This window comes from Carcharodon carcharias, chromosome 18, assembly GCF_017639515.1.
Source record: "Carcharodon carcharias isolate sCarCar2 chromosome 18, sCarCar2.pri, whole genome shotgun sequence".
In the NCBI taxonomy this organism is placed as follows: Eukaryota; Metazoa; Chordata; class Chondrichthyes; order Lamniformes; family Lamnidae; genus Carcharodon; species Carcharodon carcharias.
In genome coordinates, this window is record NC_054484.1 from 74566047 (window position 1) to 74592982 (window position 26936).

Sequence of the window (26936 nt, forward strand, 5' to 3'; positions counted from 1 at the left end):
GTTATCCTGCTGCCGGAAGTTGTCTCTCTTTCTGTTGTCAGGTTGGCTGAAGCTGCCACGCAAGAAAACAGTTATCACTGGGGGTAAGTGACGCCGGAGACCCGCACCGCTATTGTCAGAAGTGTTTTGCGTTTGAGATGTTTATTTTAATCGCCGTTTCTGAATTAATTTGTCAATAAACCGATAGGAAGTGCCATCCCCGCCGCTTCAGTCGTAGACTTGGGCTCTAGGCCTCGGTGGCTCCGCTTTCCCACTTGAAGAAGGTTTTAGTTCATCTGGGTTCTGCGTGACTGGCAAAATAACCTCGGACAAAACCAAAGTAGTGCTGATGTCGGAAATCTAAAATGAGAACAGAAAATGCTGGAAATACCCAGCTGATTTGGCAGTATCTATGGCAAGAAAAACGCAGTTAACTTTTCAGGTCACTGATTTTTCATTAGAACTGGAAAATTATAGAAATGTAACAAGTTTTAAGCAAGTGCGGCGGTGCGGGTGGATGGAGGAAAACAAATGAAAGGCCTGTGATAGGTGGAAGGCGGGAGAGATTAAATGACAAAAAGGAATATGGTGAAGGAAAAGAGCTGGTAATGGGACAAGAAGCAAAAGATCTAGAGGTGGTGTAAATGGCACTTTCAGAATCATTACCAAAAGCTGTTGCCTGAAAAAAATGGGGAATGATGTGAAATTGTTGAAATCCGTGTTAAATCCAGAAGGCTGTGAAGTGCCTCATTGAAAGAGGAGATGCTGCTCTTCGAGTTTTATTGAAATGGTATGAGAAGCTCAGGATCGAGAGATCAGAGTCGGAGCAAAGAATTAAAGTGAGCAATTACTAGAAGTCCGCAGTCACACTTGTGGAATGAATTTCCTTCTCAGGGCAGCTTCCTGTTCAAGTGCAAGAGATGCAACTCTTGCCCTTTTACTTCCTCTTTACACCGTCCAGGGTCCCAAACACTTCATTCAATTTAGTATTCGCTGCTTGTGATGTATCAGAAGAGCAGGTGCGGATTAAGTGACTGCTTTGCAGAACATTAAGTCTTTTTCTTAAACTAATATTTGACATTTTCCTTGATTATAGCTGTTGAGGCAGTTTTGCTTGGGCTGATTTCCTCATCTTTCTGCTGTCAGATGTGGTTATAAAGCTCAAATGATTCATTTATATATTTTTTCCTAAATGTGTTACCATTGCATGATGATTGTGTGGTTCAAGTTAACTTCTGTAGTAAATTACATAGTGGAAGGATGTAGGGATATCCTTTTTATGTTCAGTGGTAATTTTTTTGTTAATTTTTCTTAAGATCTGGCAGCACTGGCAAGGCCACATTTATTATCCTTCTGCAGCTGTCCTGAGAAGGTAGTGGTGGTGGGCCTTCTCCTTGGAGTACTGAGTACTTCTGATAGTGCTGCTGTGATGCTGTTAGGTAGTTGAAGGTTGGGGTAACTGGCTGAACTTTCTATTGTTTGAGACGCTAATTTCCTGACTCTTGTTTAAGAACGTATGTGCTTTTTGAATGTTAAACGTAACTGTTTGAGTTCCAATTCTACTGGGATGCTTTCTGTAAAACTTTCTTAATAGCTTTTCTTAAAAATCCTGAGTCTTATAGAAATATTTAAGATGCCTGTTTGTTCCTTTACTTTGCACTAGCTCTCTGAAAGAGTTATCCGTTTATTCCTATTTTTCACATCTTTATTTACTTCCTCTTACAAATACTGTTATGGATTCTATATCCACACCCATTTCTACAAGAACTGTCCATTTTCAAAAAAACATTTCATCAAAAAAAACTCAAGCCTTTACCTTACTTTGTTTGGTGATGATAAATTTACGCCTTCTAACTACCAACTGACCATTTGCTTGACATGGTACTTGCTCTATTTATTTTATCAAGATCCCTCATATTTTTGAAGAAATGGTATCAGATCTCCTCTTAACCTTTGTTCTGATAAGATCCCAGTTTTTCTAATATCTTGTGTGTAAGCACCTCATCTCTAATATCATAATAAACCTAAAGCAAAATACTGCAGATGCTGGAAATCTGAAATGAAACAGAAAATGCTGGACATACTCAGCAAATCTAGCAGCATCCGTGGAGAAAGTAAGTTAACATTACAGATCATGACCTTTCATCATAACTCTCTGGTATCTTGCCTTTACCTTCTCCTTAAAGTAGGGTCCCCAAATTTGTACACAGTGCTCTAAATATGACTTCTTCATTGCTTGGACAGGATTAGTATTTACTCTTTGCATTTAGTACCCTATACCTCATTTATAGACCAAGGATCCAATTTACATTTTTCAGCTTTATGAACTGCTTCCAATTTTAAAGATTTGTGTATCTGAACTTATCCTGCAAATCTTTTTAATGATTTAATGAATGTTTTTCCTCTTCATTTTTCCAATCAAAATTTTACGCCTCTTATATCTCAACAATAAATTTTAGCTTTTTTTGTTATGTAGTCAATTAGCTTGCATATATTTGAATGAATAAGATTGTTGTAATAATTTATAAAAGATGTATAACAAAAATTGTTAATAGTTTCTCATCTGCCCTTTTCTAAAACTGTAATCTACTCTGTCTTTGATTAATTTTTAAATGAGCCAAGACTGGTTATGAAACATTTAATATACAGTTTCTGCTTATTAGTTGGTTGTCCCACAGTTGCAGTAATTTCAAATTACTTACAATGATTTGTTAAACTATTTGATAATGATCTGAAGAGTAATTTTAATGTCTTTTTCCAGATAAAAATTAGTGACTGATTTGAAATTCAAAACAGCTTTGGGAATATGACATCGGCTATCAGGATGGAGAATAAAGGTATTTTAATGCTTTTATTTCTAAGAATTAATGAAATTATCTCCAATTTTATTTTAATGCAAGTTGCAGCAATAGAATCCAGTCCTCCCACACGTGTAAACCGCCCAGAATGAAAGAATACAGAAGCATGCGATGCGCTGAGACTGATTTTAAGCCCTCAGTACCAGTTATACAACAATGCTCTTCATGTAACAAAGCTTGAAAACCTACAAGCAAGAAGAGTTAATATTTGTGCTAAACTCAGAAAATCCCTTATGCAATTTACCTAATTTCAAAACTGGTTACCTCCCTCCACTCCCACCCCTCCCCACTATGGCCAGAGCAACCAAGGTAACTCAGAAGTTTGACTAAATTAACCCTGTTATTAGCAGCCTCAGGCTACGAACATGTTTCTTGAGTAAAATTACATGTTTATTATTATGAATAGAAGGCTGCAAGTTATCTTTAATCCGTGTTTGTCACTTAACTCCTGACCTTCATTTACTTTGTATTAGATGTGCAATATAATCCTAAAAATATACATATAATGTTTGCTGCAACTGGCTGACATCGCAACATGATAAGTAAACTGCTCCATCAATGCTACTGTATAAGAAATTAAATGTTTGAGGTAAAATTGTTCAGTGTTGGCTTAGGTAGGAAGATTGAGAATGGTACGATTTCGCTCCATCTTTGTACAAGTATCAGCCTTGGTTCATAGGTAGAACTCTCATCTCTGAGCCAGAAGGTTGTGATTTAAGACCTGTCTCAGATATATATTCCTTAACCAACACCACTACAACAGGTTGTCTAGTTGCTGTTTTTGGGACCTTGCTACTATAGTTGCCTACAGTCATAAATGGAAAAAAACCACTTCATTCAAAAGGTTGTAAAGTGTTTCGGTACATTAGTGGCACTATGTGTAGGCAGTTCTTTCTTTCTCATGCATTAGTAATTTGATTGTGGATTCAATCTGCCATAAAGCTAGTTGAAATCAAAACTTTTATTTAAATGGTGTAACTGCTGTTTCAGAATTAAAATATTGAAAACATAAAAGTATCATTTAAACTTCTCTCTAAATAGAGGAGAAAAAACAGAATTGCATTTATATAGCACCTTTCATGATGTCCGGACACCCCAAAAGGTTTTGCAAACAATGAAGTACTTTTGAGGTACAGTCACCTGTAACATAGGAAGTAGGAAATTTGTTCACCTGGGCCTTACCATGTTTGTTTAAAGTTTTTTGAATTAGTATTTTAAACAAGTATTTTTAATTTAAGAACATTTGTTCAGGCCTGTATGTCTCTAGTTGATGTGATGCGTCAAGCATGTTAGAGTAGTGGCTGGTGTTTAGTGGTTAGTCTGCTTGTCACCTCTTGCTTTCAGCTCTTATCACTGGCTAGCAGTGCAGCTATTGCGAAAAAGAGAGCCGAGTGCATTAGCCTCTCCCTGCCGTTATATAGCCTCTTCATCAGCAAGCCCTTTGTAATGTGTCCCAGTTGTGACATATGTAAACTGGATACTTCGAGGTCAAGGCTAAACTACAGGGAACTCTGAGCAGGTCCACTGGTGTGCGGTTACACCCTGGTGCCCACAAACCAGGCCCTCAGCCATACGTAAATGTCCACAAGGCATTGAGGCTATCTCAGGTAAGAAGGCAGCTAATACAGTAAACCCCAACAGAAAATCCGGAATGGAATTCTACAGGTGGTAATCTGTCATCTATGAGACAGCTTTCTGGCAACTCTTGCAGCAGAACTGGTGACAAACAGTACGAGTTTCATCCTTTCCTTTGGACAATACTAGCAATGCTGAGCGGGGGAGTTCTGATTCTTGGGGAACTCAGGGCCTCCATGCTATTTGCCCAGGCCTATGCCCTGGCGAGGACACTCCAGCTTTGTGGTTTATGTTGGCACAATAGCCAAGGGTTGCTTTTGACGGTGAGAAATATCATCGTGTCTCATTGGATAGTGACCACCTTGGTTCAAGCTGGGCAGCCCCCAGACAGCCTGTTTGCTTCAATGGGTGCTTGGAGGTTAGAATCATCTCTCAACTGGCAGGTTGATAGTCTATGTACCAAGCAAAGCAAAATCAACAAAGAAAACACCAGTCTTTTGCATCACAAGCTGGAATGTACGCACCTTGCATCTGGCCTTACACATTACCTATTGCAGGTTGATGATACATGCAAGACAGCTGTGCACGACAAAGAGCTTACATGACTCATTGTGGACATTGTTTCACTGCAAGAAACCAGGCTCAATCAAAGTCGATCCTTTAAAGAGAGACTGCATGTTCTACTAGCAGAGAAGAACCCAAGGGCAACATGTCAGCATGGAGTCGGTTTTTGCAGTAAAAAAAACACGCTACTTGTGATGATTGAACCCATCCACCGCAGAAGGCTCAGGGAGATTCCTTACTTCGGCGCTTGTCAACAAGCGTGGGCCCAGTTAACCTGCCTGAATGCCCAACACTTGCCTTGATGCCAGATGTCAAGGATTAATTCTGAGAGACACTTAATGCTGCAGAATCAGCAGAATTCCCAGCACTGAGAGACTGTACTTTCTAGTGGGGTTCAACACAAGAGTAGATACTGACTACACAGCTTGGCCAGTGTGCATAGGGCACCAGGGAATTAGCAAGTTGAACAGAAATGGACAGAGATTGCTGGAGCTATGCTGTTACCATGGACTCTGTGATGAACAGCTACTTCCAAACCAGTCTATACCACAAGGTGTCCTGGAGGCATCCAAGATCGCATCACCAGATGTACCACCCTCAACGGTGTCTTCATTGCTCGCAGCTCTCGCAGCGCTAACTGTGACACTGACCACTCCCCAGTGTGTAGCATGGCAAAAAATCTATACCACTCCAAAAAGAAGGATCGTCCTTGGATCAACACTTGCTGTACCACAGACCCAGAAAGGACCTATGGGTTCCTCAACATCCTTGATTAGGGTCTTTCAGAACAATGCCCAAGGCCAGAATGCGGTGGAAAGTGGGATCACCTGCATGACACCATCCATAACTCTGCATTCACTGCACACAGGAAAAGAGATCAGAAGAATGCTGATTGGTTCGAGGCTTACTGGACTGAAATAGAATCAGTTACTGCAACCAAGAGAACCCTAATGAACTACAAGCCAGCCCCCAGCAAGTAAAACATACCTTTGACAGTTACAGAAGTGCCTCGAACAGCGCAGACCACTTTACCTTGTCTTCCTACACCTCACCCACCCCACTAAGGCCTTCAATCTCATCAGCAGAGATGAAATCTTCAAATTACTGAGGAAAATAAGCTGCCCTCTTGGATGTAATTTCCTCTTTCCATGCACAGTTCTGTCGGCTACAATGGAGCAACACCAGATGCTTTCAAGACCAGAAGCATGGTAAAACAGGGCTTTGTCCTGATGTCACCTCTTTATGGCATATTTTTCTCCATGCTGCTATTTTGTGCTTTCAGTGACTCAAATGAGGGTGTCTAACTGCATGCCAAGACCAAAGTGCATAAAGTCCTAGTTTGTGAGTTACTGTTTACTGATGGCACTGCGCTGACATTCCATACTGAAGTTCACTTGCAACAGTTGGTAGATTGGTTCTTCTGAGCCTGCAAGGCGTTTGCACTGATGAATGGAATCGGGAAGACCAAAATTATGGGCCAGGAGGTAGAGACATCACCTTCCATCAACTTTGACAACTCCACTCGAGGTTGTCAACAGCTTCATATACCTTAGATCAAAAATTACTAGCAACCCATCCCTTGATGCCGAAATCAGCAACAGGATTGCCAAGGCCACAGCTGTCATGACAAAATTGAGGAGTTGAGAGCAAAAGTAAAATGAACAGCACAGTAACCAAAAAACCTGCACATACCAGGCTTGTTCTCAGCACTCTTCTTTACAGAAGCAAAGCATGGACAACTTATGAAAGCCAAGAAAAGCAGCTGAACAGCTTCCACCTCTGCTGCCTCAAATGAATGTTGCTTCCCTGCAAGGACAGAATGCCAAATATGGAAGCACACCAGCACGCAAGGATCCCCAGCCTATTTGCCCTCTTGAGTCAGGGAAACTTTGTTGGCTGGGTGATGTCATTTGAATAGATGATAGTTGCATCCCCAAAGACATGCTGTATGGCAAGCTTGCTATTGGCAGGAGACCAACAGGTCGCCCATGTCTGTGATGCAAGGATGTCTGCAAGCAAGACTCAACTTGATCAGAACTGGTGTTGATGCATGGGAAGTCCTTGCTACTGATTGGAGTCCCTGGAGACAGGTCGGTGTGGAAAAAGCAGATGACCAAAGAAATGACCAGATGACAGAAAAGAGAGTCCACTGAACAGAGAAAAAAAACATTTGTTGACCTCTGGGCCAATGCTATTCATCTGTACCTGCTGCGGAATGGACTGCCATTCATGAGCCGACCTGTACAACCACAACAAATGATGTTTGATACAGAAGTGATTTACACCCTGGGTGCAGTCCATTGTCTCCTGATGGATGGATGTCATCCTTGTTCAGTACTGTGAGGATTTGTGTCGTGAAGACCATCTGCTATGATAGAGCTGGAATTTGAGAATTATGTAGTCTGAGAAACATGCTATCTGGAGGACTTAGTATAAATTTGAATATTTTAAACAAGGATTCTTTATATACTTCCAAAAGCAGCAGCTCTAAGGACATTACCTCAGACTTGGTACTTTATACCAGGGAGGGATGTTGGTGGGTCGCATTTCCTAAACAGTACATTTTTAGTATATTGATAGGGCAAATGATAAAAGAAGGAATGGACAGTCCTTCTTGCCTAAGTCAGAAATTGGTTGCAATTACACCAATTTTTATTTCCGTAAATCATTACCATGTTGAACCAGTTTGATAAAACTTCATGCTTGATGTTCTCATGATCAGGTACTGAAGGTTATTGCTGAATATTGTGGGATGCTGCTTGTTACCTTAATGAGCCCCCCTCCATATAAAAAAAACCTTGAAAAACAATTTGTTTCTGGTACAAAAATAAATTTATATATATTTTTCTTTTCCCATCTACTTCCATTATTTTTAAATGTATTTCCATCCATTGTTTTATCTCTACCTTTTAGCCTATTTTGATCCCTTCCCCCACCCCCACTAGGGCTATCTGTACCTTGCTCGTCCTGCTTTCTACCCTTAATGTCATCTATTAGCACATTTCTTAGATAATATCACCACCTTCAACACCTCTGTGTCCTTTTGTCTATGACATCTTTTGGCTATCTCCACTGGCCCTCTATCCAGCTCTACTTGTCCCACCCCGCCCTTAAACCAGCTTATATTTCACTTATCTTCTATTTTTCCTTAGTTCTATTGAAGAGTCATACGGACTCAAAACGTTAACTGTGTTCCTATCTGCAGATGCTGTCAGACCTGCTGAGTTTCTCCAGGTATTTTTGTTTTGTATTTTCAGCATCTGCAGTTTTTTGCTTTTATCTTATAATTTGTTTCTGGTATTTGGTTTCCTTGAGTTGTAGGTTTACATTTTGCTGAACATGTTCCTGTGGTGCAGAAACTCCACGGTGAATATGACTTTTCATGCATGGGTCGCCTTTGAGTCACCAGTGGGTTCAAGTCCCACTCCAGGACATGAGCACAAAAATCAAGACTGGCTCCAGTGCTGTACTGAGGGAGTGCTGCATTGTCAGATATGCTATCTTTCAGATGACACATTAGACTGAGACAGTGTATTAATATACAGGGCCCTGTTCTTTGCAGACAGAACACTTACACACATTACGCCTGTTTCAGCTAAGCAAAATAAGTGACAGCCATTCCCCAGGGCAATGTCCTGACCAATCAGAATCAAGCTGTCTGGTTTAAATTTCAAATGATGCATGGCAGTTAGCTGTCAGTCACCATCAGTTGGTGCATTCTCTATGGCAATGCCTTTACCGATCAGAGTCCACTTGCCAAACAATCATCGCTCTCTCTTTTCATACCATATAAATATGCTGTTTCTTCTGAAGTTGGTATTTTCTTGCAGATTGCCCTGATGAATGCAAGATGAAAAGCTTCGACAAAAATTGTCTTTGTCCAGAAGTACTCCAGTTCTGTGCTACCAAACAACAATTATCTTTAATTTCTTTAATTAGCCACAGATGGTGTGACCTTCCCTTACACCCTCTCTTTCTCACTGGAATGTATCTTTTCTGAGTATTTTGAAATACCTCCTTAAATATCTACCACTGCATCTGTACTGACCTATCCCTTAACCTAATTTCCCAGTTCATTTCAGCCAGCTCTGTCTTCGTGCCCTCATAATTGCCCTTATTTAAGTTTAAAACACCAGTCTTAGATCCACTGCTCTCTCCCTCAAACTGAATGTGAAATTCAATCATATTATGATCACTGCTACCTAGGGGCATCTTCACTGAAGTCATTAATCCTGTCTCATTGCACATTACCAGATATAGTATAGCCTGCCCTTTGGTTGTGCTAGAACATGCTGCCTTGCTGCTCTAAGAAACTGTCCCAAAAACACTCTCTCTAAGTTCATCATCCAAGCCACCTTTGCCATTCTGATTTGTCCAATCTATATGTATTTAAAATCACCATGATTTATCGCTGTATCTCGCAAGCCCCCATTATTTTTTCCTGTATACCCCATTCTACAGTGTAGTTACTGTTAGAGGACCTATAAACCATTTTCACAAGTGACTTTTTGCCTTACTATTTCTCATCTCTTCCCAATTTCTGGAGATCAAGATATAGACTAAATCATCTCTTTGTATTGTACCAATGTCATCCTTAATTAACAGAGCTACCCCTCCACCTTTTTCCTAGCTTCCTGTCCTTCCTAATTGTCATTTACAGTTGAATATTCAGCACCCCCCCCCCCCCCCCACACCACCGTCTATTTGTGCTGTCAATTCATCTGTTTTGTTACAAATGCTCTGTGCATTCAGCTACAGAGCCTTTACCTCTGTCCTTTTACTTTTGTTGTAACGTGTAGCCTTATCTGCTGATGGAAAAAATCTCATGACACTTTGCAAATGACGCAAAACTTGGAAGCATTGTGAACTATGAGGAGGATAGTAATAAGCCTGTATAAAAGACTGGTTTGGCTTCAACTGGAGTATTGCATCCCATTCTGGGCACCACACTTAGGAAGGGCACGAAGGAATAAAAATGCAGGTGCAGAAAAGAATAGAGAGAATCACTCCAGGGGTAACGTAGATAATTTGGAAAAGCAGGGGCTGTTCTCCTTGGGAGGAAAAGGTTGTGATGACATTTGATAGAGGTGTTCAAAATTGAGAGGTCTGGCAGACTAGATGGGGAGAAATTGTTTCCATTTGTGGATAGATTGAGAACTAGAGGGCACAGATTTAAGGTGATTGGCAAAGAAACAATGACAAGGATGAGAGAAGGGTTATGGAGGCAGACAGGAAAGTGGAGTTGAGACCACGACCAGATCAGCCATGATCTTATTGAATGGCAGAGCAGGTTCGAAGGGCCAAATGGCCTACTTGTGCTCCTAAGTTGTATGTTCCTATGATATGAGGAAAAGCTTTTTACATAGCAAGTGGTTATGATTTAGAACTCCCTGCCTGAGAATCTGATGGAAGCAAATTCAGTCATTGATTTCAAAAGAAAATTGGATCATTATCTGAAGAGGACAAATTAGGAGGGCTATGAAGAAATGATAGGGCAGTGACACTCCTGCAGAAAGCTAGCACAGGCACAAAGGCCCTAATGGCCTCTTATGTGCTGTATCCATTCAGTGATTCTATAACTTAGTGGTATAGAATGAAAAGGTGGCCTTTTTAAAACTGACAAGATGCAGAATTTTCTTGTTTATTCTCGCCTAACACTGAAGTGTGTTGAAACGTTGAACACAATTTAGCTGCCTTTTCCTCCCCAAAAAAGTTCAGAAATTCTATGTCAAATAGAGAAGCCACACACTTTGCTTTTATTATAATAGTTTGAAATATTGATACATTTTAAATAACTGCAAAGTTTGTATAACTTGCAAGTCGAAAGGAGAAGAGAGAATGAGTGCCATAACACCATATTATTTACTATAATTAATTGAATTTCAAACTGCATTTTAAAAAGTTATGTTTACAAAATATATTTTTATCAGTTCGGCATCCTAGACTAAAACAAATATGTTTCACATAGTGAGTTAGTTTCTTTAATAATGCATATCAATCTCCCTTGTGTTTGGGAGTGAAGACCAGTATTTAGTCAATACAGGTCTTTAGAAGTGCAGTATTTAGGACAGGCAGCATTAAAAGGCTGGAGACAACTTGACACAGACATGGGGTGGGCAAGGGGGCAGCATGAGGCAGACAGGAAATGGGAGATAAACAGGAGGGTGACATGATAAGGTGGAGTGTAGAAGAGAACAGGGAAGGAGAAGGTAGGAGGAACCAAGGAGGAAGGTTTTGGGGAGAAGGGGAACTGGAGGAAATAGAGAGGAAATGGGGTTGAGGATGTCTGGATAATTAGTGGTAGGAGAACACATGGTATATGGCATATGTGAAAAGAGAAACAATGAATTAGGCAATTTCGCTGCTCAATATGGTTGTGTTAGGTAGGTTTGCTCACTGACATTTAATGGCTGACTGATGTTTTAATTGCATGCAGGCTCACCCTACTTGCTTCAAATATATCTTATTATCCTATCTATCATTTCCTGGTTTGGCAGCTAACCTTATGTGATATCTAACAACTGAAATAGTATGCTGTGGGAAGATAGGCATACAATGCTGTGATCCGGACAACAATTTTAATATATAATAGAATTTTTACCAACTCAAAAAGCATTGCGTTATATGAATGAATCTGAGCTGTATGATATTTACTGTGGTGTAAAGATGTTTCAAATGATTGATATTTAGTTTAATATAAATTTGAAACTACTTTAGGCCCTAATGTTTATTCTTAATGTTTTAAATCTGTTACTGTTGCAAATATTTCATTGCTTGCAGTGATTAATGCCATAATTGTCATCTAAAGTAGAATAACATTTGGCTACCAATGTTTAATTCATCCATTTTTCACATTTTAGTTCAAATTGTACGACCTATCCGTGGACCTGGAGATGGAATGGAAACACAAGAACCAGCCAAGCGTGTAGAAAATACCACCGGAATAAATAAAAAGTGTCACCATGTTCCCCGAACTAATGTAGTATCCTGCTCTTCTCAAATTGTCACTAAGCCTGGTGTTCTTCAGCTTGGGAAAGTTCAGCCTGGCCAAGCAGTTGAGGTAGAAGCCATTAAGATCTTGGTTCCCAAAGCTGCTGTAATTCATGAAATTCCCACAAAGAGTACAAAGTTAACTGACTCTGCAGGTTCTCATAAAGGTGAGTTGTCGAGTCAGTTAGAGAATACGAATGAGTTCAGGAGAGAACTGATGGAATTAAAAGCCTCCATTGAAAAATCTCAAAGTTCAGAAAGAAAACTCCTACTGGATAAAGAAGGGCTGGCTAATCAAATCCGGGTACAAACTGAGGTGAGATGACATATACTTTTAAATTGCATTATGGTAACTTGAGAGCTGTGCACTAGTCTTGTGTTTGCATCTGGGTTGTTGCCTACCAGTGAAAGGTGAAATACCTCAAATCAAATTGCTGGAAATATACAGAGGATTTGTCTTCATCTGTGGCACCAGCTAGTCCTTTATCTCTGTTTTCAGTTCTGACAAGCAGGTGATTTCATGAGGTTGGGAAATGAGCCAGGGGAGAAATAACAGATGCTCCAATCATGAATGGGCTGCATATAGAAAATGCTGGAAACATTCAACAGCTCAGGCAGCATCTGTATCATTGACCTGTGATTCTGTTTCTCTCTCCGCAGATAATTACTGACCTGCTGAGTGTTTCCAGCATTTTCTGTTTTTATTTCATATTTGCAGCATCTGCTATAGTTTAATTTCGTTATTGATAAAGAAGTTGATGGGTTGGATAACCTGAGGATCGCTTAGTAAAATATCAATGTGACATAAACCAACATCTCTGAGTCACTGGAATATATAAAAAAAAACTCCAACCCTCTGCAAACCAGACAATTATGTACTTCACCTTGATCCACTCAATTTAAATTTCAAGTCTTCACAGCACTATCTTATTATCATGTTTTGACTTTGCAATACTTTAGGACCTCTCTGATATTTATACTCTAAAACATTATTCAGAAAGACACCAAAAAATAGAAAGGAAGGGCTGGATTTATTGGTGTTGGCAGGGGTCCTGCCACCAGGCCGAAAAGCAGAGGGGAATACCTGCTTCAGCAGTCAGCCGGATCCAGGGCCATATCTCATCAGTGGCAGCCAATTAATTGGTATTGAGAATGACCGCTTGCCTTCTAGAGCTGCAGGCCCAATCAGCAGGCCAATAGCTCAGCAGCGCCACCAGAAGCAGTAGCTACTGCTTGGGCTGCACCCGGAGGAAGGAGCTCACATTGACGGACATGCATTTCCAGATAGGTGTGAACTGCGGGCACCCAGCCAGTCGAGCAGGCCTACCGAAGGGTTGGTGAAGGCAAGCGGTGCTGTTCCTGCTGGTGCTTCCCCACCTTGGGCCAAAGTGTGTCTGAAAGGGAAGCCCCACCCCACAACTGGAAGCTACCAGGGTTTACATGGTGGTTTTCCCACATGGCTGGTTAAATGCCAGCAGAGACAGGAAGAGGCCCAAGTGGCTCAATTGGGCTTTGGGTGGGAGAGCCATCTGCCATCTTTCTTTCTCCTGGCATGGTGATGGGCATGCCACCCGCTGCCTTCCTGTGCTATCATGCCTGCCTCCAAGCCCACCCCCAAAAGGGCTAGTAAAATCCAGTTAAACTCTGCAAGATGAACAGTAATTGGTAGTTTTCAAGTGTATAAAGATAATTTTTAATAGCTTTCAGAACTCCAAAAAAATTTTTTCTCTGTTTCAGGTAAATCGTGAGCTAAAAAAACTACTTGTAGCTTCTGTTGGGAATGACCTTCAGTATCACTTTGAGCGCATGGCCCGTGAAAAAAATCAACTAATCCTGGAAAATGAGAATTTGACTCAAAACCTGTCTCAGCTCTCTGAGCAACTGGAGCGGATGACCATACAATGTGATGTATGGCGCAGCAAGTTCCTTGCAAGCAGGTTGCCCACCTTACTGCCATTCGTATGAAAAGACTATTCATTTTAGACAGTGTAATTTAGTTTACAACTTTAACATTTTCTAGTTCCTTGAGTGACTCATGTCACTTCCACTTATGACAATAGGGAGGACTGCTTTGATTAATGTCATATTCAGACATAAGGTGGTATACTTGCTGTAAGTATAATAGACAATGCTAATTGTCCTTCTACATAAGTTGCTCTTTCAAATACATGGGAAAGTCTCTGATTTTTGAAGGCCTGTTGGCTATTTGCTTAAATACTTTATCACTTTTTGTAAGATTATGCAATGAATTTTACATACATAAAAAGTGAAGTTAGTCAAGTATCTGCTAAGATAACAAAGATCAATGTTTCTTGTAATATTTTCAGTGGAGTCCTGGATGTTCAGATAAATCATTTCCAATTAATTATTCCTGAAACGGTAGCTATTCAGAGTGATGGAATGTTGTAAATGGGGTCCCACAAGAATTAGTACTTGGAACCACTGTTGTTTACAATTTGCATTAATGATTTAGATTTTGGATTCACCATTTCTAAATTTGCAGGTGATGCCAAATGATGTGGATTGGAGTAGGGAATAGTGGTATAGTATGGAGGACTGTACAAGTTAAATTATTTGGCCAATATCCTGGTGCTTCCTTCCTAACAGTACTGTGTGTGTTTCTAAAACATGGACTGCAGCGGTTCAAGAAGGCAGCTCACCACCACCGAAGGGCAATTAGGGATGGGTAATAAATGCTGGCCTAGCCAGCAACCCCCACATCCCGTGAACAAAAATACAAAGAAAAAAATAAGAAAGCATTAACAAACTTGTGGACTGGTCATATAATTGGCATGTGAGTTTCAAGACGGATAAGTGTGAGGCATTAGATTTTGGTAAGAAAAATGAGGTCACATTACTTGGAAATAATCTAAATAGCATAGTGGGTCAAAGGGATTAGGGAGTATAAATACACATCACCAAAAGTTGTGATACATGTCAGTAAGGCCATAGGAAAAGCAAATCAAACACAAGGTTTATTTCTAGAGGGATAGAACTGAAAAATTAGAATATGTTAACCTTGTATTGAAGCTTGGTTAGACCACACTTCGAGTACCTTGTATAGTACTGGTTGCCATAGTATAAAAATAATATGGAGGCATTGGATTTGGTGCAAAAAATGATTTACAAAGATGTACAGCCTGAGACTCATTTGTCTTGAAAGAGAAGGCTCATGGGTGACCTAACAGAGAGGTCTTTAAAATTATGAAAGCCTTTGATCAAGTAGACGCAGCGAGAGTGTTCCTGCTTGTGGGAAAAGCAAAACGAGAGCCCTTCAATGTTAGATATAATCACCCAGAAATCAAAGAAAACTCTGGTTAAATGGGTTTCTTCTGAGTGATGAGAATGTGGAACCTGTTACCACAGGGATCATTTGAGGCAAATTGTAAAGATGCATTTAAGGGAAACTAGATAAGCAAATAAAGGAGAAGGGAATAGAGGCATATACAATAAAGTTAGATGAGGAAGGATGGGAGGAGGCTTGAATGGAGTATAAACACTGGCATGGACTGGTTGGGCTGAGTGGCATGTTCTGTCAAATTCGATGTAAAAGAACACTGAAATAGTTAAACCAGATACACTCATGCAAACTAGACTTGGCTACATCGGTTTTAGTTGCTAAGAGAAGTTATATTTGAACCACTAGTGAGTTATCTGCACAGAATAGTATATATTTAAAGAAATAAATTCAGCAAAGAAGTAACTTTCTTTTTGAAATGCTAATTTGATATTGTGCAATAATTAATTTTAATAGATTATAGCCAGTGTTTCATGAAAATGATTTCAATTTTATTGTGCCAAAATGTGTTCCGTAGCTTCAAAATTCTTTTTTAATATGGACTCTCTAGATAATGTAAAATATGTTTCTTGGTCCATGTTTATGGCTTTGTGAAATGCTTAACATTTTTAAATTGGGTAAACATATTTTTCCATTTAATATGCATAAAATTTTATAAATTTAATAAATTATGGGTCAAACATTGTTTTAATCTTGGAAAAACTTAGCAGGTTTGACAGCATCTGCGGAGAGGAATACAGTCAAAGTTTCGAGTCCGAATGATTGTATTCCTGTCCGCAGATGCTGTCAGACCTGCTGAGTTTGTCCAAGTATTTTTGTTTTTGTTTTGGATTTCCAGCGCCCACAGTTTTTTGCTTTTATCTTATTGTTTTAATCTTCTTTCCATGCAGAGTGATGACAGAGGAGCTGGCCCATGCCAGGACATCGCTGCAGCGTCATGTTAGAGAAACCCAAAGTGCAATACAGGATCTTCTTGGTGAACGTGAGCAATTTCGTCAGGATATGGTTGACTCCCATCGGTATGTTTTCATCCTCTGCAGTCATATCATGTTTTATCAATTAAGTGATAAACTCTCAGCCCTTAAACTGCCACCAGTTCCAAATAGGTTCCAATTTTCCTAGGCTAGCCATTAAACTGCCACTAAAACAAGCCCTTAAATATATTACAGTAAAAAGGTGACTGAAATGTAAGGAGTATCCTCATTGCTATAATTGCTATTAAACATTTCAATTTAAATTAAATACAGTTGGCCTAGCTGCCATTGTTTCTCCTATTTTATTTTAACAACTTTAACCTAATTCTTTATTACAATACCTTATTCTACTTAATAGGGTTTTGTTTTTCCTTGCCTTTATTTTCTGTGCTTTGGATGCCTTGTTTAATTTGGAGCTAGGATCCACATTGTTTTAAAAATAAAATTGAGCTAGTTTTCAGTCAGTTTCTGAGTCCACTGTGCACCATATTTCCAAGGGTAGATATGGTTGACTGGCAAGGCTCTTGAACAAGGACATTTCAGAGGGAAGTTAAAAGTCAACCACATTGCTGTAGGCCAGACCAAGTAAGGATGATAGATTTCCTTCCCTAAAGGACATTAGTGCATATGACAAGATGAATGTTTATGACAGTCAGATAGTTTCATGGTTGCCATCACTGAGACTAATATTCCAGATTTATTAACTGAATTCAAAATTCACCAGCTGCCATGACGGGATTTGAACCCATGTCCCCAGAGCACTAGCCTGGGTCTCTAGATTACTAGTTCAGCGACATTACCACTATGCAACCATCTCCCAGCTGTCTCCTGCTGTCACCAGGTTAATTTTTTTTTTGTCAATCTGAGAAGGGCTGTTGCAAGGTGGGTTGTCCACGATGTCAACAAATAGATATAGAAATAACCTGAAACACACTGTGGGTGAGTTTATCATAAGAGAAGCTTTCTCTTGCAAAATAGTTTTTTATTTAATTATTCGGATGTCTCCATATCATGCACTTTTTTTGTATAGCCTTTAAATGGATAACACTCTGGTAATGACATTGCTTTCAAAATATACATTACAAAAATTGCAAATACTAGAAACTTGAAATAAAAACAAAATGCTGGAAGTGCACATCAATCAACATCTGTGTGGATAAAAGACAAAATGTGTACCCTTCTTCAGAACTGAAGCTAAGCCAACATTTTATTAAGAATAAAAAAAATGGTTAACGATAAAAGGCCAGGAAACATACTAACATTAGAATTATAAGCAGGAGTAGAATTAGGAACAGGAGTAGGCCATTCGGCCTCTCGAGCTTGCTCTATCTATCATCTGATAAAATCATGTCTGATCTGACTGAGGCCTCAACTCTACTTTCCTGTCCACCCCATACACCCTTTTACTGCCTTATCAATCAAGGAACAATTAATATTCAATCACTAAGAAGTTGTTAATGGGCTGAACTGCAAAGTGCTTTATATAAACTGTTAGATGTTATTAAAATCATTGGTGAGGCAATGGAAATACAGTAATGGAAACAGTTACAAAGACAGACAGACTTGGGACTAGCCTCCACAAACGTGAGAAAACACTTTTTCTTTTAGTTCACTTTTCAAGTTTTTTAAGTATAGTTTCACTCTTTTAATGCACATAGTTCACTTTTCTGGATGTTGCATTGCCATAAATATTTCTCAAATTAAGCAAAAAAAAGGGTACGACTGGTGTCAAGTTGAAAATACAAGTGAATATAGTGAAACAGGCTGAATATAGAAAGTTTAGAAGGGAAGTGAAAAATAAATAAGCAATGAAAAAGTAAGAGAAGAGATTGACAGCTAACAAAAAAGGATACTAAAAGCCTTCATAAGCATCTGAATAGTAAAACGGTAGCAAAAGGAGGAATGGGACTATTTAGGGACTGAAAAGGGGATTTGCGCGTGGAAGCAGAGGGCAAGTCGGAGGTGCTAATTGTGTGCTTTACATCCCTCTTTATCAAGGAAGATGATGCAGCCAGTCATTGTGAAAACTGAGGTGGTTGAGACACTGGGATGAATTGTTTTAGAAAAGAACTCTGAAGAAGAGTCATACAGACTAGAAATGTTATCTGTTTCTCTCTCCACAGATGCTGCCAGAACTGCTGAGTTTTTCCAGCATTTTCTGTTTTTATTTCAGATTTCCAGCATCTGCAGTATTTTGCTTTTATCTTAGTGGTGAATAGCTGTTTTTCAGACTGGAGGATGGTACCTAAGGGGCTCTGCAAGGATTAATATAAGGACCACTGCTTTTCCTGACCTATGTTAATGACCTAGATTTGGGTGTGTGGGACACAATTTTAAAATTTGCAGATGATACAAAACTTGGCAGTATTGTGAACTGTGAGGAGGACAGTGACAGGCTTCAAGGGAATATCAACAAGCTGGTGGAATGAGCAGACACTTGGCAGATGAAATTTAATGCAGAGAAGTGTGACGTGATACATTTTGGTAGGAAGAACAGGGATAGATTGTGTAAAACAAGGGATACAATGCTAAAGAGGGTGTGAAGCAGAGAGACCTTGGGGTATACGTGCACAAATCGTTAAAGGTGCAGGGCAGTTGAGAAAATGTTTGATAATCCATGTGAGAATATAAGAATTTGGGACTTAGGAGCAGGAGAGCCTGCTCTGCCATTCGATAAGATCAAGGCTGATCTAATTTGGTCTCAACTCCACTTTCCTCTCTGCCCCCCCCATAACCCTCGAATCCCTTGTCTATCAAAAATCTACCTGGTTCAGCCTTAAATAAATTCAGTGACCCAACCCCCACTGCTTACTGGGCGTGAGAATTCCACAGTATAACCGCCTTCTGGGAGAAAAAAAATTCTCATCACTGCCTTAAGAAGGAGACCTCTTATTTGTAAACTGTGTTGCCTAGTTCCAATCACACTCACAAGAGGAAACATCCTCCCAGTATCCACTCTATCAAGTCCCCTCCAGATCATACATGTTTCAAAAGATTACCTCTTGTCTAAGCTCCAATGGATATAGGCCCAACTTGTTAAAACTTTCTTCATAACATAAACCCTTAATCCCGGCATGAGTCGAATGAACTTTGGGCTTTATACGGGCTTTGTAAATAGAGATATAGAGTACAAAAGCAAGGAAGTTACGGCAAACCTTTTATAACACACTGGTTTGGCTTCAACTGGAGTATTGTGGCTAATTCTGGGTACCAAACATTAGGAAGGATGTCAAGGCATTGGCGACAGTGCAGAAAATATTTAAGAGAATAGCTCCAGAGATGAGGAACTGCAGTTACGTGGATAAATTGGAGAAGTTGTTGTGGTTGTTCTGCTTTAGAGAAGGTTGGGAGGAGATTTTATTGAGGTGTTCTTAAATCATGAGCCATCTGGGCAGAGTAGATGGAGAGAAACTGTTCCCATTGGCAGAAGGGTCGAGAGCTAGATGACTGATTTAAGATAAAAGCAAAATACTGCAGATGCTGGAAATCTGAAACAAAAACAGAAAATGCTGGAAAAACTCAGCATCTGTGGAGAGAAAAAAACAGTTAACATTTCAAGTCCATATGACTCTTCAGAGCTCTGAAGAAGAATCATATGGACTCGAAACATTAACACATTAAGATAAGTGGCAAAAAAACCAAAGGCACCATGAGGAAAACTTTTTTATGCAGCAAGTGATTAAGATCTGAGACAAACTGCTCGAGCGTGTGGTGGAGGCAGATTCAATCATGTCTTTCAAAAGGGAATTGGATAATTATCTAAAGAAAAGAAATTTGCAGGTCAATGATGAAAAAGCAAGGGTATTGGACTAGCTGAGTTGCTCTTATAGAGAGCCAGCACAGACATGACAGGCCAAATGACCTAAGCTGTAGCTATTCTATGGTTCCAAATTATGTAGCAGGATTTCATTAAAATTCACTGCCATGATACCCTTTTAATTGAGTGAAATTAGTACGGGGATTGAATTTTTCACAGGAATAGAATCCATGATGATTACCTCCCACAATTATTTTACAGAAAAGTATGTGGCAACGTGGGAGATCTATGTAAAAATAAGAATTTTTTTCTAACTAAATAAAAAAGAAAGTATAGAAAATCATTCACAATTTAAATGGAGAGATTATTGAGTATAGCAACAAAGAGTTCTTATATAAAATAATGGCCCACATTTTGCAATCAGTGGTCATGGAACAACTTTTGTCATTCATTAAGCTTCCACTTGATCACAGAATTTCTGTTCGTTATAGCACCATGGCTTGCAGTTAGCAGGCAGTCAAAGCAACGCAGCATCCTCTATAGGGGATCAGGGACCTGTGTGAACAGGGCAAGCAATGGCATGTCACCTCAACCATTCAGATTAAAGAATCCTTACTGAGACATGCAGAGTCTGAACTAGGAATTATGGGTTGGATTACATACTTCCAACAGAAAATCGTCTGAAATAAAGAGGGAAAGAAAGATTGGATAATGAGAGAGGTAAAAGATGAAAGGAAATTGGATAATTACCTTTTTTTACTTTTAAGTAATCTAAAATAATTAAAATCTGAAGGAATGAATCTCAACTTTATAAAAATTAATTTTCAGTGTCAGAGTTTGGCAAAAACGAAGACTTGTTAACCATTCTGTTTTCACTTACACTTAAAGGTCAAGTCCTAACTTTTTTTCTCGTGTGTTAAGCAGGTATCTAGTGGACAAGTGCCACAGTTTCATGCATTTGAATGCCATGTCTCAGTAAGGTCCCAGTTCAGCAAAGCTAGTGGAGGAACAGAGTAACTCAGTCACAAACTTCTAATTTTCCACATTTAATTGTGCATGTGCAGAACCCAGATGTTGCTATCCAATTTACTTCTTAATAATGGTCAACATTTGATAGTCTCACCATAATTCTTGCTGCAAAATCTGGGCCATGAAGTACACCCAAATAAGCACTATTTAATAAAATTAATCCTGGAAAAAACTATGATTGGATTAGAATTATATTTATAAGTAATGAAGGCTTCCAACATTTGAAACTGACTAACAATCTCTAAAAGATTCCATAAATAGTAACAAACTTCCGAAGAAGAGTCATATTGGACTTGAAACGTTAACTTTGTTTCTCCACAGATGCTGCCAGACCTGCTGAGTTTTTCCAGCATTTTCTGTTTTTATGTTACACTTCCAGAATCTGCAGTATTTTGCTTTTATCCTCTTGTAGAAGAGCAGACTTTTGTACTGGCAGTTGTACTATAAGTACAGTGCTTCAACAAAAATATTACCATTACCCAGAATAAAATATCCAACTTGTTCAAGTTAGTTCTGCATAGGACCTGGTTTTAAAAAAGAAAAATCATCCATTTTCATTGTACTTCACAGATTCCTTGAGGAGCTCTTGGTATCTCTGCAATGGGGTCGACAACAAACTTACTACCCTAGTGCACAACCACACACCACTGCAGAGCTTGCTGCTGTCAATCTTAAGTTAGCAGAGGCTGTTAATTCTCACCTCCTTGGAAAACTGAGTATAAGTAATGCACAAAAGACTAACCATCAAGTTGAATTCTGCAACACACCAGCTGAAAAAATGGCTGAAAAGGTACAGTTTGATTCTGAAAGGAAATTGTTTCATAATAGTACAAACACTACTAATGGGAAAGTCTGGTGCCTTGTATGTGCTTGAAGGTGTTAAAATATTGATTTTTAACTTAATGCTTTATCAGATTTTAAACCTCAGAAATGTTCCCTGTTCAAATACTGGTTTCCTTTCAAAAGTTGCACGCTATTTGCCTTCAATGTTTTATAGCTGACTCACTAATATTTAAACAATTCTTGATTTTTCATTAAATATAAAAAGTTTGATTATTAGAATTGAGTTGTCTTTAATAATGTATACAATAAATGCATTTTTCATACTCCCAACTGTCTAGCTTTTGGGCCTCCAAAACCCTTCCTTTAACCACCACGTCGTCTGCAAGGCCAGATGAGATGGGGTGGGTTTTTTTGAGGTGGGGGCGGTGATAGATTTGAAACGGGGGTAAAAGTACTTAGGTAGAGGAAACCATTTAAAATGTAACAGCTAGCTTGGGATCTTTGAAGAAGTTCTCATGGACAAGATGAGTTTGAAGAGGGCAGGAGAGGAGACAGGTGAAAAAGTAGAGAAAGATGTAGGTTCAGGGCTAGACAAAAGATGGTCTTGGTTGGAGATGGATACAACATACTTGTTCAAAGTCTCTACTATTTTTTGTTTCCCATAATGAAATCTTTGGTCTCGCCCTCATAAGGAATCAATGCTAATTTTCACTACTCTTTTCATATACTTATAAAAACAGACAGTAAAAGTGTCTACATTTCTTGCTGGTTTTCTCTCATACCCTAATTTCTCCCTTTTTATTTATTTTTTAGTCATCCTTTGTTGATTTCTAAAATGTTCCAATCTTCTGGCCTGCCACTAATCTTTGCAGCATTGTACACCTTTTCTTTCAGTGTGATACCATTCTTTCAATTTTATACCATCCTTAACATCCTTAGTTAGCCATGGATAGTGCATACTTCTGATAGTCATTCTTTCTCAATAGATTATATCTTTGTTGAGAGATGAAATACCTCCTTAAATGCCTGCCAGTGCTTTTCTACATCTTACCTTTTAACCTATTTTCTCATTCTACTTTAGCCAAGCCTGTCTTCATACACTTATAATTGCTTTTATTTAAATTTAAGACACTAGTTTCAGACTTTTCTCATCCTCAACCGGAATGTGAAGCTCTATCATGATATTATCACTCTTGTCTAGATGATCCTTTAGTGAGAGGTCATTAATTAGTCCTGTCCATTACACGTTATTAGGTCTAAAATAGCCTGTTCCCTGGTTGGTTCCAGAACACATTGTTCCTCGAAACTGTCACAATTACACTATGAGCTCATCCTCCAGGCTATCTTTGCCAATTTGATTTGTCCAATCTATAGGAAAATTAAAATCCCTCATAGTTATTGCAGTACCTTTCATATATAGGCCCCATTATTTCTTGATTTATATTCTGCCTTACAGCGTAGCTACTGTCATGGGGCCTATAACCCACTCCCACTAGTGACTTCTTCTCTTTGCTATTTCCAATCTCCACACAAACTGATTCTACATTTTGATCCCCCAAATCAAGATAATTTCGCATTACTGTACTTTATTAACAGAGCTACCCACCTCTCCTTCCTTTCTTCTTCTCCTCCTTAAATGGACAAATACCCTTGAATATTCAGATCTCAGCTGTGGTCATTTAGCCATTACAGAGATATGGGCCAGGATCCATCATGGTGGGACCCACCACAGGAGATTTGGCAAATCTCCTGTCAAAAATCCATTGACTTTTGGTGGGACCGGATGATCCTGGCGGCAGGCGGGGCTGGAAAATCCCACCCATGGTTGCAATCATACATAATTCATTTATTTCTATTGGAGCTATCAGTTCATCCATCTTGTTACAAATGCTATAAATACAAAATGAAATGAAGTATTGACTATATTTTTCCTTTGCAGGCACCCAGTGGTTGTAGCGGTTAAGGTGTTCTCCTGTGCTTTGACTACTGGAGTAACCTAAACATTATTGGAGCAGTAATGACTGAAGTAAACAACTTCATTTGCTAACTTAGCATTTTAAATGCTCAGATTCCTTTTCTTGTATTTGTAGGTTTTGAAGATGTTGGATCTTACACTGTGCAGCAAAGGAACGGCAGACATACCATTCTGTGATACCTCACCAACTTCATTTCTTTCTAATAAAAACAGCATAGGACGATTTCACCCATATACTAGATATGAAAATATCACATTTAATTGTTGCAACCAATGCACGGGAGAATTAACAGTCTTATGAAATATTTTTAGTGTAAAGGTTGGTGTGAACAGGTTGTGCATAAGTACTACTGTTTCTTAACTATTTAAAGCTGGCAATATTTTGGAACAATGAAATTTATATATTCAGTGAATTTTCTTAGTTACATATATTGGTTATATTTTTAAGAAAGCTGTGTATATTATATATTAATCTAAGAAACAGTGGTGTATTCAACCTTATTCACTCTCTTATTCTGTGTGCTGCCTGATTCTTTACCTCGAGGTTCATCTAATTATGATGTAAACGTATTATGTATTTATACTGCCACATGTATTTAAATGTCTTTTTTGTGTGTGTATATGAATATATATTTATATATGTGCATGTGTTCCTGACACAGCTGTAGCAGTTAAAAACAGCTGTTTTCGATCAAGTGAACTGTTACTGAAATGTCCAATTAGATCAATGTTTTCCTGATCAGATCACTTATTAAGTAATGTACATATCAACAAAATATTCAATTTGTAATGAAATATGCATATCTGTTTTTGATATAACAATGTGCTATATAATTTTTGTTCACCCATCCATTCTTTCAAACTATTCCTTGAAAACTTGTTGTGTTTGAAATTTAACTAACTGCTGAAGCATCTTTTACTCCCCATTTTTTTTAACCACACATCAGTCTAGAAAAGTTTAGTGACTTACTAGAGTTTTAGAGACTGACAATTACTGGAAGTTTCAAGTGGGAATTTTAGAAAAATTGTTTTTGCATAAAGGTATGCTTTATCGCAAATGCTGTAGCAAAGATGATCGCAATTTAAAAGAGAATTTGATAAATATTTGCAAAGGAAGAATATAAAAGAATGTTAGGAAATAGCATGGAAATAAGGGAGGGCAGTCTGGAGGGGTTGGTTAAGCCTACCAATCTGGTGTTCAACTGATGTATTTTGGATTGCTGCAAAATCATAGTATTATTAGGACTGGACGACTTTCACTGTAGGTTCCAATGGAAAGTCAGCAATAGCCATTTTGATAATTAGTGCATTTTCATGATTAATGCCAAATGGTTGAATCCCAATCAATAAATCATCCTTGTAAAAATGAGTCTCAAAGAAGATTTTAAAATAATAAAGTAGCTCATTTGTTTCATCACTGTAATTAGCAATATTGGGCTTGAAGCAATATATGTTATTTTACACAAGTTGCAAATTGGGCATACTATGGTTACATAGGCAAGGGATGGAACTGGATCATTTAGTTTTTGCTTAGATTCATTCTTGAGTTATTGGCATCACTAGCAAGGCAGTTCTTATTGTCCATCTTTAGTTGCCCCTCAAAAGGGGCCTGCCTTCTTGTACTGATAGGCAAGGAGTTCCACCATTTTGATCCTATAACTTTGAAGGAATGATGATTATGTCCAAGTTAAGGTTGTGACTTAGAGGCGTTGGTATTCCCATGTGACTGTTGCCAGTATCTTGGGTGGTAGAGGGTTCAGGTTTGGGAGGTACTGTTGAAGAAGCCATAGAAAATGACTTGCGTTTAAATGTGTATTAATGTATCAACTTCATTGTAAATACCTATACGCCATAAACTTTATTTCAATTCTCCATTGCCCTGTCATTTCAGTTATTGCCCCTCGTTTGCCATATGGATGTCAGTCTTGAGGTAGAAAAGGAGCAGTGGGTGTCATTGAAATGGAAGGATAATTGACTGAGAATGGTTTTTGTTAAGGGGGCTGAGGTCAAATGGGTTCAGCATTGGTGAAGGTACGTGGCTGCATAATCTCAAATTAGTTGAATCAAGGCTATATATAGGGCCTTGCCAGACTACTCGGTGTGTAGCTGCAGGACACATTTCTTCCTCCTCTGATACTGCAGTGGTTATTGCCTTCTGTGACTTTAGTTCTCTATGTTGTGCAAGACACTGCAGACCACTAGCATTCAGGCCACCCTTGCTGGTGAATATTGAAAGAGGCCCCAGATCTATGCATGCATCTGAATCACAGCTTCAGTAGTCCATGGCTTGCTCAATAATCACTCTTGTGCTCATTCGGCTTCTGTTTTAGCTGTACTATGCATCGGTGGTAGGATTTCTCATGGGTATCTATTAGCCATGGCTTCAAGAAGCTGTGTATGAAGGTTCAAAAATCTGTGGAAGACTTAACTAGTGAAGGATGAAGGCATGGCCAGCTTCCTGGATATTTGCACACATGCATGATATTATCTGTGTTACGTACCAGCTGAAAATTAATCGAGTGGAATCAGTTTTGATTGATGAATACTCTTGGTTGTTCATTACCACATGGCTGCCATCCATGACTCCCTGGTCTATTGGAATTTTAGGAATTACAACAAATCCAAAGGCCCTCTCTGACTGACCTCAGCTGTTGCAAAGTGGATAAAATTGGCACCCCTGACAAAGATGGCATCAGTCACCTGGGAGATGCACTTGTGAGCAACAGATCCCTGGAAGGAGCCAGTGGTGAAGAAGTCAGAGTTGTGGTGACCTTGAGCACTGGTGGCAATGCATCCCCACTGGTCCAAAGGGCAGGAGATGTCAACAACAATCTGAGAAAGTTTGAGACTCCTAAACCATTGCTGCTCCTCTGCCTGTATACCCTGTATGGGGGGGGTTTCACCTCCTGCAAAAGGAGGTTTGTGCAGGTGGCTGAGGAGAAGGCAGTTGCTGCTCTTTCTGCTGGTCTGGTTGCTGGTGCTGCTCCTTTCTTGTTCCTCTTCTGAGGTCCAAGGTAGAGTCGAATAAGCTGCTATTGTGCTGCTGTGAAGGCTGGCAGCCATGTGATGCGGATCAAAGTCAAAGGAAGTGGAATATGGCAGATATGACCTCCAAAATCTTGGAAATCATCTACAAAAAATTAAGCACAATCTG

General features: G+C 39.1%; 1 protein-coding gene across 3 annotated transcripts; it reads left to right on the forward strand.

Annotated features, from left to right (window-relative positions):
* blzf1 (basic leucine zipper nuclear factor 1) lies at positions 1-25654 on the forward strand. Of its 3 annotated transcripts, none has more exons than XM_041210809.1 (7): positions 1-83; positions 2741-2816; positions 11837-12282; positions 13704-13903; positions 16155-16283; positions 21595-21814; positions 23898-25654. In XM_041210809.1, the coding sequence occupies exons 2-7, from the start codon at positions 2786-2788 to the stop codon at positions 24081-24083; spliced, it is 1212 nt and encodes a 403-aa protein (XP_041066743.1). In that variant the 5' UTR covers positions 1-83; positions 2741-2785; the 3' UTR covers positions 24084-25654. The 3 variants fall into 3 exon arrangements, with proteins under 3 accessions (XP_041066743.1, XP_041066745.1, XP_041066744.1); XM_041210811.1 differs by lacking the exon at positions 1-83 and adding an exon at positions 138-421; XM_041210810.1 differs by lacking the exon at positions 1-83 and adding an exon at positions 486-818.
* Positions 25655-26936: the final 1282 nt, after the last annotated feature.

Excerpts from the sequence above, each read along its gene's own strand:
- blzf1 (XM_041210809.1), top strand. The coding sequence starts at position 2,786 with ATGACATCGGCTATCAGGATGGAGAATAAAG. Across the intron at positions 2,817-11,836 it reads TATCAGGATGGAGAATAAAG|TTCAAATTGTACGACCTATC; the intron begins GTATTTTAATGC and ends TTCACATTTTAG. Across the intron at positions 13,904-16,154 it reads AGCAAGTTCCTTGCAAGCAG|AGTGATGACAGAGGAGCTGG; the intron begins GTTGCCCACCTT and ends CTTTCCATGCAG.